The 14,681-nt window shown below is 36.0% G+C and overlaps 4 protein-coding genes across 6 annotated transcripts in view; 2 read left to right on the top strand and 2 right to left on the bottom strand.

Moving 5' to 3' along the window:
• The first annotated feature begins 194 nt into the window (after positions 1-194).
• LOC123681251 (retinol-binding protein pinta-like) lies at positions 195-1,545 on the top strand. Its single transcript, XM_045619534.1, has one exon. It carries the CDS (start codon positions 609-611, stop codon positions 1,455-1,457), a length of 849 nt encoding a protein of 282 aa, XP_045475490.1. The 5' UTR covers positions 195-608; the 3' UTR covers positions 1,458-1,545.
• A 266-nt stretch (positions 1,546-1,811) lies between these two features.
• LOC123681247 (peroxisomal acyl-coenzyme A oxidase 3-like) lies at positions 1,812-8,661 on the top strand. The gene is made up of 9 exons (XM_045619530.1): positions 1,812-2,217; positions 2,271-2,576; positions 2,632-2,951; positions 3,020-3,299; positions 3,358-3,601; positions 3,724-3,957; positions 7,846-8,000; positions 8,057-8,347; positions 8,407-8,661. The coding sequence occupies exons 1-9, from the start codon at positions 2,095-2,097 to the stop codon at positions 8,518-8,520; spliced, it is 2,067 nt and encodes a 688-aa protein (XP_045475486.1). The 5' UTR covers positions 1,812-2,094; the 3' UTR covers positions 8,521-8,661.
• An 836-nt stretch (positions 8,662-9,497) lies between these two features.
• Positions 9,498-11,883, bottom strand: LOC123681246 (glyoxalase domain-containing protein 4). The gene is made up of 4 exons (XM_045619529.1): positions 11,422-11,883; positions 10,452-10,708; positions 9,991-10,146; positions 9,498-9,917 (listed from the first exon to the last, which is right to left on the bottom strand). The coding sequence occupies exons 1-4, from the start codon at positions 11,562-11,564 to the stop codon at positions 9,631-9,633; spliced, it is 843 nt and encodes a 280-aa protein (XP_045475485.1). The 5' UTR covers positions 11,565-11,883; the 3' UTR covers positions 9,498-9,630.
• Positions 11,884-12,371: 488 nt separating this feature from the next.
• Positions 12,372-14,681, bottom strand: part of LOC123681244 (plasma kallikrein) — a 38,944-nt gene continuing 36,634 nt past the window's right edge. For all 3 annotated transcript variants that reach the window (XM_045619524.1, XM_045619525.1, XM_045619527.1), the window contains exons 5-6: positions 14,068-14,594; positions 12,372-12,722 (exon numbers count right to left, since the gene is read on the bottom strand). In XM_045619524.1, the coding sequence (XP_045475480.1) occupies positions 12,522-12,722; positions 14,068-14,594 (728 nt within the window). In that variant the 3' untranslated portion in view covers positions 12,372-12,521. The remainder of the gene's footprint in view (positions 12,723-14,067; positions 14,595-14,681) is intronic.

Below are 14,681 nucleotides of genomic sequence, written 5' to 3'. Positions count from 1 at the left end.
TTTGAGTGATAAACTACATTGATATCCAAATTAACCCAGATTATCAATAAATCTATATGTCAAAATCAAGTAAATCTTTGTGACCTCTTCAGACCTTCAAATTTCCGAGAACGGTCAATATCGCTTCTATATATTGATTTCGATAAGATTAGGAAAAATTCAATACTAATTAAAAAAATAAAATATAATCGTTCATTGAATTTAATTACTAAATCAACATGACACCGGAATATTTTTCGTAAATAATGATATGCCAAAATAAAATTTAATATGATGATATTACATAATTATTCTCCCACTACACTCTGATTACCATGCAAAAAGATTCTTCATGATCAACGTAGTCATACGTTCATTACCGTCAGTTCCTTGTTTCAAGGTCAATCATATTTACATCAAAACAAATAGTGCTCCTCTAGAGTGATAAGTTTCCATCCATATCGATCAAGTGGCTATACTAAAATCGGATTTTCTCTTCTATCGCAAACATTAGAAACGTGAATATTGCCAATATTAGTAGTACAACACGATTTCTAACACCTCGACGCTTTGAAGGTCAATGACAGTGAATCAATTTGTGCTCAAATCGTGTTTCATTCGAATCAATTATGTCGGCAGAAGTTGATAGTGAATATCCAGCGAGCATAGAACAATACGCCCAGACTATCCTGCACGAAACCACAGAGAGCAGAGAGAATGGCCTTGACGAGTTGAAGAAATGGGCGGAGGAGAATTCGAATTTACACGTAAGAACCGAGGAGAAATACATCGTTCCCTTCCTTAGGGGCTGTAAATATGACGTGAAGAAAACCAAGGAAAAACTCAAGAACTTCTATCTTATGCGCAGGGACGTGCCAGAATGGTTCAGCAATAGGAACCCGAACTTGCCGCAAATACAGGAATTGGTGAAAATGGGTACATTTGTGGTGCTCAAAAATACTTACGAGAACAAGTTAGTGATGGTTGTCAGGCCTACAATACCCGATCCTTCGATTTACGATCTAGATACGATCATAAAAGCCGGGACTATGGTTCTGGATATAGCTGTTATGGAAGAAGAACTAGCCCAGATATATGGTGTTTACGCGATCATAGACCTGAAAAACACCGGATTCCGGCATGTGAGGCAATACACGCTAACTAGAATAAAAAACATCGTCAATACATGGCACAACTATCATTGTAGACCCAAAAAACTGATGTTTATAAACGCCCCGACCTTTATTCATGTAGTCTTGAATATCTTTAAGAGTTTCATGACGCAGAAATTGAAAAAAAGGATTGAAGTCAGCTACGAAGGCAACTCGGCCCTGGAGAAGGCTATCGACATATCGATACTACCAAAAGATTATGGTGGTGAAAAAGAGACGGTAGCAGAATTAGGACGGCAATGCTCAGAAAAATTGACTTCGTATTCTGAGTGGTTTGCGGAAGACGAAAAATATAAGGCTGATTGAATATGCAGCGCTTCTGAAGGATATCTCTTTCATATTTATTTATATTATTCATATGGAGTTACATCAGCAATAAAAAATGTGTACACTACTCGTTTTGAAGAGGTATTTTTTCTATTCGCTAAAGATTAGATCAGATTAGATTTTTGCTCCATGATCAACCAATTTTTAAAAATATATAAGTACCATAGAGATATTGTTTGTCTATGAGAAGCATAGACAACATAATAAGAATCTATGTTCTAAATAGGAGCATAGAAAAAGCCAGAGTTAGCAAGACCATAGTGTAAATTACAATTATTCTATGAATAGAATAAATATAGCTTTCTGTGGTAGAGTAGCTACTTTGACGTTTTTCAAAGTTAAGGTTATGTTGTTAATCCGACTTTCTATTTATGCAACTGCATTAATTAACTGGTTATTGCACTCCCTATTTTCTGCCGATTCGGCGCGTTGTTTATGATCTCATCGGTTGCTCAATTATAGATTTAGAAATTAATGATTACTGATCAATAATATGAATTAAAAATTAACTTTTGCTCTGGACTTTGCACCATCTGGAACATTCCATTTTCATCTGAAATATCGACGAGTACAGACGAAGTAATTCAAATTTCCAATAAGTTTTTGATTTATAATAATGTCTTTGAAACTACTGAAGGATTTCAAACCAGGTCCACTGGATTTGTATAGAAAAAAAGCCTCTTTTGACTGGAAAAAGTTGAAGGTACTTTTAGATTCAGAAGAATTGGTTAATTTCCAAGTAAGTTTTTGCAATAGCCTGTATGTTTCCAATAAAACAAATACGAATTCTAGGATGAAATCGTTAAAGATTTGGAACAATACCCTGACTATCAAAGAAATATTAATCCTAAATCTTTCGATGAAACAAGGAGAGTAGCTAATAGACAAAGTAATATAATATCGAACATTGACTCATTAAACATAACAAACTTAGTATCCAATTTGAGAAAAATGCCAATGGCTAATAGGTTGATAGTACAAGTAGATCCTGATTCTTACATAAAGTATTCTGTTTCCAAGTTATTATTTATCAGTACTATTCAATCTATGGGAACAAGAAGGCATCATAAATATATGACAGATATTGAAGACGGAAAGGTGAGATATATTTATATCCTAAAATTGGTAAATATGACCAAGAAGATTTATTCAGATCCACGGCTGTTTCTGCTTGACAGAGATTGGACATGGCACAAACACAAAAGGAATGAGAACAACAGCTACATATGACGAGGACAGTGGAGAATTCATATTGAACAGTCCGGATTTCGAAGCAGCTAAATGTTGGGCAGCTGGTTTAGGCCAGACTGCTTCCATTGGCTGTGTTTTCGCACAATTGATTGTGAAAGGGCAGAAAAAGGGACTACACTGTTTTGTGGTGCCATTGAGGGATGTGAACACTTTGATACCACATCCCGGATTGATAATTGGAGATATGGGAGAGAAGATCGGTTTAAATGGTTTAGATAATGGGTAAGCTTACATTACCTTTGTAATGAATCAGGAGATTTCAAGTGATAAGGTATTTTATTAATTTTTAGCTTTGTCATGTTCAAAAATTATCGAATCCCACGAGAAAATCTTTTGAATCGTACAGGAGATGTGACAGAAAACGGAGAGTATGTGACCCCTTATAAAGACCCAAGAAAGAGACATGGGGCCTCATTGGGCAACCTTTCTAGTGGAAGGGTCAACATAACCAATATGGCAGGCGGTTACGGCATAAAAGCTGTCACTATTGCCATCAGATATGCCGCAGTCCGGAAACAGTTCGGACCAGATGAAAAAGAAGAAATGCCCATTTTAGAATATCAAACACATGTAAGATAGCGAGGTAATTCTTTCACCTCCGGTTTATGTTAACATTTTTAATTCGTAGCAAAACCGTCTTTTGCCTCATCTAGCTGCAGTTTATGTTACGAGAATATTTTGTGATTTCTTCGTACCTACCTTCATGGAGTTCCTGATAGAAAGTCTTGTCGACCCCACTAACGAGAGTTTGCCCGACAGAGGGATCGAATTCCATGCTATTTCTTCGGGTTGTAAACCTGTTGCTGGGTGGGCAATGCGGGACGCTATTCAAGAGTGCAGAGAGGCATGTGGAGGACACGGTTATCTGAAAGGTAACTCTTTAGCTAACTTCCTAAAACACTCGCAAATGGGAGTGAGATTGGAATTTTTTTTTTTTGATTTATTGATGTTTGCAATGTGCAGTGATAATTTTTACTAATTTTTTGAATATTAGCTGCTGGATTGGGCGATTTGTTGAGTTCCAACGATGCCAACTGCACCTATGAAGGGGAGAACCATGTCCTGATCCAGCAAACTGCCAATTATCTACTTAAATTTTGGCCACTGGTATTATCAGGTTCAAAAATATCGTCTCCCTTGAAAACGATCGACTTTTTGACCAATGCTGATGGGATATTGAGGACAAAATTTAATGCGAACAGCGTGGAACAATTTTGTTCAGCTGAAGGTAAGCTAGGTAGCTAAGGCTAGTTAGGTTTAGGCTTAGTTCTTAGGAATGGTGCATAAACCCACCATTACCTAAGAACTAACACTAGCACTAGAAAGTTGACCAACTTTTAACTAATGGTGGGTTTATGCACCGTACCTAAGAACTAAGACTAAACCTAACAACTAAGAATTGAAAGATAACAAATCAATAAGGGCCTTTATGCACGTTTCCTAAGAACTAACACTAGTAGGCCAACTTTTAACTAAGAACAAAGGGCTCAGGTAAAATATAGAAGTGCGCGTGCGCCGCATCGAATTTCAATATTAATGAGTACCAGTTTCTATCATTTTATGTTCTTTATTCATGTTTATCGATGAAAAGTATTAGGTGTATTTGAAAAAATTGAATTTAATTTTGTTCACAATAAATATCAATGTCAAACATCAAAGTATAGAACAAATAGAAAGTAGTTCGATCACGTGCGCATTCCTAAACTAAGAACTAATAAGAGAGCATAAACACCACTGAATTCAATCAATGAGGTCGTTTATGCACGTTACCTAGGAACTAACACTAGCAATTTGACCAACCTTTAATGGTGGATTTTTGCACCGTACGTAAGAACTGAGGACTAAGAACTATGAACTAAGAACTAAACCTAAGAATTCAGTGGCGTTCATATGGTGGATTTATGCACCGTACCTAAGGACTAAGAACTAAACCTAAGAATTCAGTGGCGTTCATATGGTGGATTTATGCACCGTACCTAAGGACTAAGAACTAAACCTAAGAATTCAGTGGCGTTCATATGGTGGATTTATGCACCGTACCTAAGGACTAAGAACTAAACCTAAGAATTCAGTGGCGTTCATATGGTGGATTTATGCACCGTACCTAAGGACTAAGAACTAAACCTAAGAATTCAGTGGCGTTCATATGGTGGATTTATGCACCGTACCTAAGGACTAAGAACTAAACCTAAGAATTCAGTGGCGTTTTTATGGTGGATTTATGCACTGTACCTAAGAACTAAGGCCTAAGAACTTGAACTAAGAACTAAACCTAAGAATTCAGTGGCGTTCATATGGTGGATTTATGCACCGTACCTAAGAACTAAGGACTAAGATCTAAACCTAAGAATTCAGTGGCGTTCATATGGTGGATGTATGCACCGTACCTAAGGACTAAGATCTATGAACTAAGAACTAAACCTAAGAATTCAGTGGCGTTCATATGGTGGATTTATGCACCGTACCTATGAACTAAGAACTAAACCTAAGAATTCAGTGGCGTTTGTATGGTGGATTTATGCACCGTACCTAAGAACTATGAACTAAGAACTAAACCTAAAAATTCAGTGGCGTTCATATGGTGGATTTATGCACCGTACCTATGAACTAAGAACTAAACCTAAGAATTCAGTGGCGTTTGTATGGTGGATTTATGCACCGTACCTATGAACTAAGAACTAAACCTAAGAATTCAGTGGCGTTCATATGGTGGATTTATGCACCGTACCTAAGAACTAAGGACTAAGATCTAAACCTAAGAATTCAGTGGCGTTCATATGGTGGATGTATGCACCGTACCTAAGGACTAAGATCTATGAACTAAGAACTAAACCTAAGAATTCAGTGGCGTTTGTATGGTGGATTTATGCACCGTACCTAAGAACTATGAACTAAGAACTAAACCTAAAAATTCAGTGGCGTTCATATGGTGGATTTATGCACCGTACCTATGAACTAAGAACTAAACCTAAAAATTCAGTGGCGTTCATATGGTGGATTTATGCACCGTACCTATGAACTAAGAACTAAACCTAAGAATTCAGTGGCGTTCATATGGTGGATTTATGCACCGTACCTAAGAACTAAGGACTAAGATCTAAACCTAAGAATTCAGTGGCGTTCATATGGTGGATGTATGCACCGTACCTAAGGACTAAGATCTATGAACTAAGAACTAAACCTAAGAATTCAGTGGCGTTCATATGGTGGATTTATGCACCGTACCTATGAACTAAGAACTAAACCTAAGAATTCAGTGGCGTTCATATGGTGGATTTATGCACCGTACCTAAGAACTAAGGACTAAGATCTAAACCTAAGAATTCAGTGGCGTTCATATGGTGGATGTATGCACCGTACCTAAGAACTAAGGACTAAGATCTAAACCTAAGAATTCAGTGGCGTTCATATGGTGGATTTATGCACCGTACCTATGAACTAAGAACTAAACCTAAGAATTCAGTGGCGTTCATATGGTGGATTTATGCACCGTACCTAAGAACTAAGGACTAAGATCTAAACCTAAGAATTCAGTGGCGTTCATATGGTGGATGTATGCACCGTACCTAAGGACTAAGATCTATGAACTAAGAACTAAACCTAAAAATTCAGTGGCGTTTATATGGTGGATTTATTCTTAGGTTTAGTTCTTAGTTCATAGTTCTTAGGTACGGTGCATAAATCCACCATACAAACGCCAATGAATTCTTAGGTTTAGTTCTTAGTTCAAGTTCTTAGTCCTTAGTTCTTAGGTACAGTGCATAAATCCACCATACAAACGCCAATGAATTCTTAGGTTTAGTTCTTAGTCCTTAGTTCTTAGGTACAGTGCATAAATCCACCATAAAAACGCCAATGAATTCTTAGGTTTAGTTCTTAGTCCTTAGTTCTTAGGTACAGTGCATAAATCCACCATACAAACGCCAATGAATTCTTAGGTTTAGTTCTTAGTCCTTAGTTCTTAGGTACAGTGCATAAATCCACCATAAAAACGCCACTGAATTCTTAGGTGTAGTTCTTAGTTCAAGTTCTTAGGTACGGTGCTTAAATCCACCATATAAACGCCACTGAATTCTTAGGTTTAGTTCTTAGTTCAAGTTCTTAGGTACGGTGCATAAATCCACCATATAAACGCCACTGAATTTTTAGGTTTAGTTCTTAGTTCATAGTTCTTAGGTACGGTGCATAAATCCACCATATAAACGCCACTGAATTCTTAGGTTTAGTTCTTAGTTCATAGGTACGGTGCATAAATCCACCATATAAACGCCACTGAATTCTTAGGTTTAGTTCTTAGTCCTTAGGTACGGTGCATGAATCCACCATATAAACGCCACTGAATTCTTAGGTTTAGGTGTTAGTTCAAGTTCTTAGGTACGGTGCATAAATCCACCATATAAACGCCACTGAATTCTTAGGTTTAGTTCTTAGTTCATAGGTACGGTGCATAAATCCACCATATAAACGCCACTGAATTCTTAGGTTTAGTTCTTAGTCCTTAGGTACGGTGCATGAATCCACCATATAAACGCCACTGAATTCTTAGGTTTAGGTGTTAGTTCAAGTTCTTAGGTACGGTGCATAAATCCACCATATAAACGCCACTGAATTCTTAGGTTTAGTTCTTAGTTCATAATTCTTAGTTCTTAGGTACGGTGCATAAATCCACCATTTCTTCTTAGTTGTTAGGTAGAGTGCATAAACTCCCTCATTGATTAGTTAAGCGTTCAATTCTTAGTCCTTAGGAATGGTGCATAAACCCACCATTTGATTTGAATTTCATCAGCACCATCTAGGAATGTGTAGCAATATTTTCCGTACAAAGCATCCTCTGTCGGAACTTTTATGAACTATGTAAGAAAAGACGGGGACAGATTGAAGCAGGTTTTGTTCGGTATTCACTAGTAAACTGAAAATATTGATTACTACTTAATTGAAAAGCATTCTCGCTTTGTCTGGAAAACCGGAATTAGTATTCACAATTAATTAGACATTAAACAGTGATGGAAAAAATTGAAAAAGCAACATAGAGTGACACAATCAAATTAGAATAACTTACATTCAATATCAATTATTTAAAACTATTCAGATTTTTCTCATTATTTGTTTTTTTCAGTTTTGATGAACACTTACAAATGGTTGGTTTGTTACCTACTTAGGGAAACCTATGAAAAATTGAAACAATGCGATCAAAAAGGAATTGACCCCTTCTGGGCAAAGAATAATAGCCAAGTGTTTTTAGCTAGGGATTTATCCGTAGCATTTATCCAGGTAACAACTTAACTGATATCGAAAAAGCTGGATTTTTCATGCAATTTTTTGTTTAGCATTTCTTCCTGGAAAGGATGTTGATTTTCATCAACAGTACTGATGATGGAAACATTAAAAGAGTCCTCCACCGATTGTTTGCACTCTACGCAATATCATCCTTGAATAAGCATCACATGGCTACATTATATAAAGGAGAATTCGCTCTTGGCTCAGCACCTGCGAAGTTAATCCAAGATGCCATTCTTGAATTGTGCGCAGTGCTGAAAGATGACGCCGTTGCTCTAATCGATGCTATTGCCCCTCCAGATTTTGCCATGAATTCCGTATTGGGAGCCTCAGACGGTCAAGTGAGTTATATTAATTTACATTCGTTAACAGATTTGAAACCTCTTTTTTTTTTTTTAAGGTGTACCAAAGACTTGAATCTTTCATGTTGCAATCTGCTTATGGAATGAGTAGACCTTCGTGGTGGAAAGATGTAGCGAATTTGGAATCGTATATTCCTAAATCCAAACTTTGAACAAAGTTGAATCAGAAATGTAACTTTACTGTGTTAAAATGTGATCACATTTGATTTTTTGAATATTTATAGGTGTAAGGGTTGTTTTTATCTGGATTGGACTTTTAATATGAATGTTACAATAAATGGTATTTTTAAATAGTAGCTTTTTTATTGGATATCTGAATTTGATGATATTATTGAAATTTTTTTCTTTTTCATCCTAACATTTCTTCACCGTACTGATGAGGGCCAAAAGCCCGAAACACGTGTCTACAGTTAGCACTCCTCCTTGAGGGATGTCTGATATCCTTTTTATTTCATAATTTGGATCTTTCTGATGATTACTAAAGAACTGTTTGAAATTTTTTTCTCCAAATGTGAAAAATGTTGAGATGAACAACGCTTGGAGTAAAACAAAAAAAAGTGTTATTGAACACTTTTCCATAGTTCTCTAGTAATTGTCAGAAAGTTTTAAATTATGATGAGGGCCGAAAGCCCAAAACACGTGTCTACGGTTAGCATTTCTTTTTGAGGAATGTCCGTTGTCCTTTTTATTTGTTTTCAATAGTCCCGTTGATATCCTTTTACGAATTAAAATTATTATAAAAATTCAGTAAATAAGCTGTGATGGGCAAATAAATTATAAGTTTTGGTATTTATTTACCCAATATGTAGCGAAGATTAATAAAGATTCGATAAACTGGTATAATCATCAAAAGAAGTAGTTCTATAAGAAACACCCTGTATTTCAAAAATGAAAGGTTTGAAGGCCCTTGTATAGGTTTTTTTAATTATCCAAGGAATCTTTCATTACCCTTTGTACCTCCAATTTAGAAACACCCTGTATAAGAAGTATAGTAGACCCAGTACACTCCCTTGGGGAACACCTGCTTTATTGCTTTATAGTAGAATATTCACCTTTGAATTTTGTTCTGTTTGAAGGCCTTCATGCCAAATCCTATCAAATACCTGATTAACATCCAAAAATGCAGAAATGAAATTTTAAACAATATTTTATTTGAGATCTTTTCACACTCAAAAATATCCAATAAAAAATATATATTTTATCATAAAATAACAGCATTAACTTGATTTATAATATTAAACTCCAGGAATGGATAGTTTCACTTAAGATTTATCTGTTTTGATATATTTATCGAGCAATTTATCTCCTTCGGGGTCCATTTTGGAAAGTTCCCTGAAACCTTCATCATCTACGAAACATATTTCATGGTTGTCCGGATCTGCGACAATCAAAACTCGAACGTCTGCTTTTCCAGGGGTTGGCAACACTGTTAAGGGATGGATTATTTTCACCTTATGTTCATCCACCTTCTTGGCCAGTTCTTCTTGCTGATCAAAAGGGCAAGAGAATGCTATTCGTCCAAATGCCTTGGCTCTATCTATAGGCTCGTCTGTAAAAATGATATAATAAAATTGATTAGATTAAACAACTATTTCCGATAATTTTCAATATTTCGTACTTACCACTTTGCACTAGCTCTAACTTGGCTTCTTCTTGTTTGAATCCCAATAATACTGTTGTTTCAGTTCTTCCAAAAATTGTTAAGCCAAGAATGCTGTTCCAGAATGTTATCGACTTTATTAAAGCTGAACAACTCAATGTTACTTTTTGTACAGGATCTGTAAGATTATTATTTTTGAATGTATACAAGAAAATTCCCTTTTTTCATTTCAGCAGCTATTCCAATGAACACAAAAAAACAGAAGTTATGTTTAATCTCCAAATAACTAACTTTCCTAATTGAATCCATTATCAAATATCTAAAAACTCGATAAACAGTAATATCATTAATTTGCTGCTTTAATTCAAGCAAACATTGTGTAAAGATTAAAAACAGCAGACGTTTTGTAAATAAGAAGATAAGCCAGTTTTTTAATTGATAATGACATAAATGGACTAAAATTTTCATTTAAACAGTAATTACCGGAATCAGTAGGCTGTGGCTCATCTAATATCTTAAACTTGTACCCTCCGGGGGCTTCCAGTATGTTATCTGGCAATATTGGCCAGTTTACTGCTTTTGCCCTTTGTAATGCTTCCTTGCTTTTTATAGTCATGGAAATGAAATCATTTCCCTTTTCGTAGGATTTTACTCCGTAGTTGTATGTTAATTCTACAACAAAATGAGAGTCTTCTGGACCATAACCGATCATTGTTTTGCTCCATCTGTTTGCATAAGGCCTGTAAGGAGATAAAATATTATCAATGTAATTAATATAGTTTAATTTTTTCTTTGGTGAAGTTACATCATTTATCTTTCATGATTATTGAACAATTAACCACAATTTTCTAAGAATATCCTTGAATTAAATTGGAATCAAGATCTGGAAATTCCTATAATTACTATTAAATTCAATACAGTATTATTATTTCCACTCATTTCATGAAGGAAGTGTTGTTTTTTTACCGCAAAACATTTTTGAATTGAAATAGCAGATTATTTATTTCGATTTCCTTATTTGATTTTCACTGGAATGTCCTAGATTAAAATTGTCTTTTATGTGACAATTTCAAATTTCGGCTTATAATCGCAATTTTGGAATCTGATATGAAAAGATATACTTCAAATACAAATCAGATCCACATTATCTGGCTAGACATCTGATTACCTACTAAATTATATGATTTTTATAGTTGAAGAAACACTTGAATACATTGTATCCAAAGCAATTCTTCAAATTTTCGAAATTCTCAGGAGTCAGGTTTCATCCAAATTCTTTAAATTTTTACGAGATGAACAGGAAAATAATTACAGATAAAAAACATAATTTAATTTTTTTTATTGATTTCGTGAAGTTCTTGCATTTAACATTTTGATTGGCAATAAAGACGCATCTAGACTAATTCAAAAACTACGTTTTAGACAAAATTTTTCACAAATCGTGTTAACTTACCCATTGCAGGAAGCCTCACAACCTTCAGAAAACTCCTCATGCCGCAAAACTTTCATACCAAGGACATCCCTGTAGAATTTCGCTGTTTTAGTTCTATCAGCAACCTTGAAAACATAATGTAAAGCACGTCCGCGAATTCCCATTTTATGACTTAACACGGAGAATAACTTGAAAAAAATTCAAACCAACAGAAGTAGATTCTGATAAAAAAACACCAGCAACGGTCAATGAGGTACTACGAAATAAATACTCAGCAGGACTGTGCTGTATATACCGGTTCGGCAATTAGGTACGTGTGAATGAATAAAATTACAAAAAAAATTACAATCTCTCGCCGGTTGTTGTGGAAGGTCACAGGATAAGAATGACGCAACCAGTAGCAGAAAATTCCAGAGATCAATATGAAAATGATTCGAACGAATTTTCCTGTTATCGTGGTGAATCAGCTATTATTATTCTAGTTTTTTGCTCTATCACGGCTTTATAATCTATATTTAAATATTTTCATCACTTGAAAAACTGATTTACTCAACATAGATGGCGAAACCCATACAGGAATCTATGAATTTATTATCACTAGGACGTTTGAGCTACTGAACATAGAAGGCAAAGCATATACAGGAATCTATGAGTTTATTATCATAATAATGTTCGAGCTACTGAACACAGATGGCGACCATAGAACAGCATATAGCAGGTATATTAAACATCTTTTTGGCGGATGCGCTTAATTATAGCGCATCCACCAAATGTTCGTAGAGTGCGACTAGACATCTACGAAGCCCGAAGATTCTTTGAAGATTTTATCCATTGCACATAGATGGCGATACCCATCTACATCAGCATGTGATTTTTACCAGATGTGTATGCGCTTCATATTTAATTAATTCTTAATATTGTTAGGAAAAATCTGAAATTATGGCGAAGCAGAAAAGGAAAAGAAAATTTAAGTAATCTCATTTTATTTGGTAACCAGTGAGTAGTTACACGAATAATTAACAATAAAATAGAAAATTCACGTAAAATAAAATTTATGTACAAAAAATAAAAATAAAATAAAACAGTCAATATTCACAAGGTAGAGGTTTTTTCCTCGCATTTTATATATCGTCGTTTTTGTACTCGTCCGAATTCAGGGTGTCCTGGATCCAGTTGATATTCGATGAAATTTTGTCGTACATTCTCGGTCTGACCATGCCGTTTCTTGAACAGGCTATCTTCCAGTTTGTTATTCCGACTATACTCCAAGTTGAAGTAGTTGGATTTACGCACATCACGGGGCTACCGGCGAATTCTTCCTCCTGTAAAATTTTTTATTTTCAATGTGATTTTTTGGTCAAATTTAATCGGAATGTTGGATTCTTATTTCCTTTAGATGTCTCTAATTTTCAAATTTTGGATTAATGATGTTCTCAAATGATAAGGTTGAATCCTACTATTGACTTGACAGTTTTAGGGTAAATTCGAGACAAATCCGTTCAATAGTTTCGAAGTATAAAAGTTATTTATTGGTTTTTGGAATATCTTGAAAAATGACGATTCGATAGAGCAGAAACTAAGTTATACAGGGTTGGAACTATTTAGAGGGCCACTACAGGGATATCGAGAACCGTTAGAGATACAGGGTGGCTTAATCTAGAAAAAAGTTGCGTTTTTTAGGGATTAGTGTGTTGCTGTTAACATATCCGAAATATCTCCAAAATTTCACGAGATATCTAGAAAAAACTGAAAATCGGTATTTTATTTTTTTCTGCATAACTTATTTGTTTTTGGAGATAACTTCACGAAATTCGGTTTGTGGCCATTATCAAATATAGAGATTCTAATGGTGTCGTCAGATTTTTTCTGTTTTCCATTGTTTCAGAGACGCGTTAGTCAATTTTTTTTTCTTATGGATGCCAAATTGGTTCTTCTCATGAGGTGATAAAGAAAAAAATTACGCATTCAGTAATGTACCACACTCTACAAAAAGATCGAGTCTAGCTACGAAAAATTGAACTTCCTTGTTATTTTATTGTTTAAGTAGTAGGCTGGTGCCAGAATTGTCAAATAACTTGTTACTTCGTTCAGTTGTTATGTGAAACCATCACTTGATTTTTGTAAAAACCTAAATCCCGTTCGATAAATAACGTCCTTTTAATTAAATAATCTTGCTGATCCGAAATTCTGGTCCAGTACTACACTTTTTGGTTTCTTTTAGTTTTGTGGTATCTGCTACCGATTTGGAGAAAAAAATCCAAACAATTCTCTAATAATCCTTAGGAAAATACAAATCATTATAAAAATCCAGTTAGTAAGTTGAGATGAATAAATTATTTATAAGTTTTGCTACTTATTTACCCAATTTGTAGCGAAGATTAATAAAAAATCGATAAACTGGTATAATAATAAACACAAAAAAGTAGGACTACAAGAAACACCGTGTATCTCGAAAACATAACGTTTGCGAGCCTATGTTTATAGCACTTTTTTCTTAAAATCATCCAAGGAATCTCTCATTTGCCCCCTCCACGATGGGAAGGAAAGGTGTATAAGGCAGAGACCAACTGATGATTCCATCAGTGATCTCAGAGAGTGCGCACTTTCAAAACTAGCTTGAAAACACCACGCTAAAGTACAATAATCAAAAAGTACCAAAACACTCACGTGACAATTCTCCTGCCCATACGCCACCTCTGCGCAGACGCTGTTCATGCTGGAGATACTAATATTCTCGCACTTCCTCATCGACGTCACCCTCACCTGGATCCTCTTCAGCTGCTCCGTATCCCTGGACCACCCTACCGTATTACACTCGCTGGTCTCCGACATCTCCGTCTCCCTCTTGGGCAAACAGATGGGCCTCACGTTCTCCGTGATCATCACCGGCCGGTCCAGCTTCACCAGCGCTATGGTGCTGCCCTCCACCGGCGATTTCACCAACCCGATCACCCGCCTCTCCACCACAGAGGGGTGGGTCAGGGACAGACGGACTGAACCCAGCCTGGCCACCCACTCGGCCTTGGGTTGACCTTGGAAGCAGGAGGACGTGGTGGCTACCCAGCTGGGGGATATGAGGGTACCGTCGCAGATGTGCACGTGGTCTTTGAAGAGGACCACGTGCCAGGGCCAGTCGCCTATGTTGGCGGTCTTGGTGAAGATCTGGGTGTTTTGGAGCTTCTGGACTCCGCAATCTGGGAAAGGTGGATATTCTACATTAGGCGTTTTTCACAGGAGTGTTTTAGAGTGGAACAGAGAGGAGGAGAGAAGAGAAAAGCTGA

The sequence above is a fragment of the Harmonia axyridis genome, chromosome 5, assembly GCF_914767665.1.
Source record: "Harmonia axyridis chromosome 5, icHarAxyr1.1, whole genome shotgun sequence".
NCBI lineage: Eukaryota > Metazoa > Arthropoda > Insecta > Coleoptera > Coccinellidae > Harmonia > Harmonia axyridis.
Note: the sequence above shows the minus strand (reverse complement) of the source record. Positions and strands in the feature narration are given on the sequence as shown.

What these genes read in the sequence shown, in the direction of transcription:
- LOC123681247 (XM_045619530.1), top strand. Translation starts at nt 2,095, where the DNA reads ATGTCTTTGAAACTACTGAAGGATTTCAAACCAGGTCCACTGGATTTG. An exon ending in CAGATATTGAAGACGGAAAG is followed by an intron (nt 2,577 to 2,631) that starts GTGAGATATATT and finishes AGATTTATTCAG; the next exon opens with ATCCACGGCTGTTTCTGCTT. An exon ending in ACAATTTTGTTCAGCTGAAG is followed by an intron (nt 3,958 to 7,845) that starts GTAAGCTAGGTA and finishes TGTTTTTTTCAG; the next exon opens with TTTTGATGAACACTTACAAA.
- LOC123681251 (XM_045619534.1), top strand. Translation starts at nt 609, where the DNA reads ATGTCGGCAGAAGTTGATAGTGAATATCCAGCGAGCATAGAACAATAC.
- LOC123681246 (XM_045619529.1), bottom strand. Translation starts at nt 11,564, where the DNA reads ATGGGAATTCGCGGACGTGCTTTACATTATGTTTTCAAGGTTGCTGAT. An exon ending in GCCACAGCCTACTGATTCCG is followed by an intron (nt 10,147 to 10,451) that starts GTAATTACTGTT and finishes ATAATCTTACAG; the next exon opens with ATCCTGTACAAAAAGTAACA. An exon ending in GTTAGAGCTAGTGCAAAGTG is followed by an intron (nt 9,918 to 9,990) that starts GTAAGTACGAAA and finishes TCATTTTTACAG; the next exon opens with ACGAGCCTATAGATAGAGCC.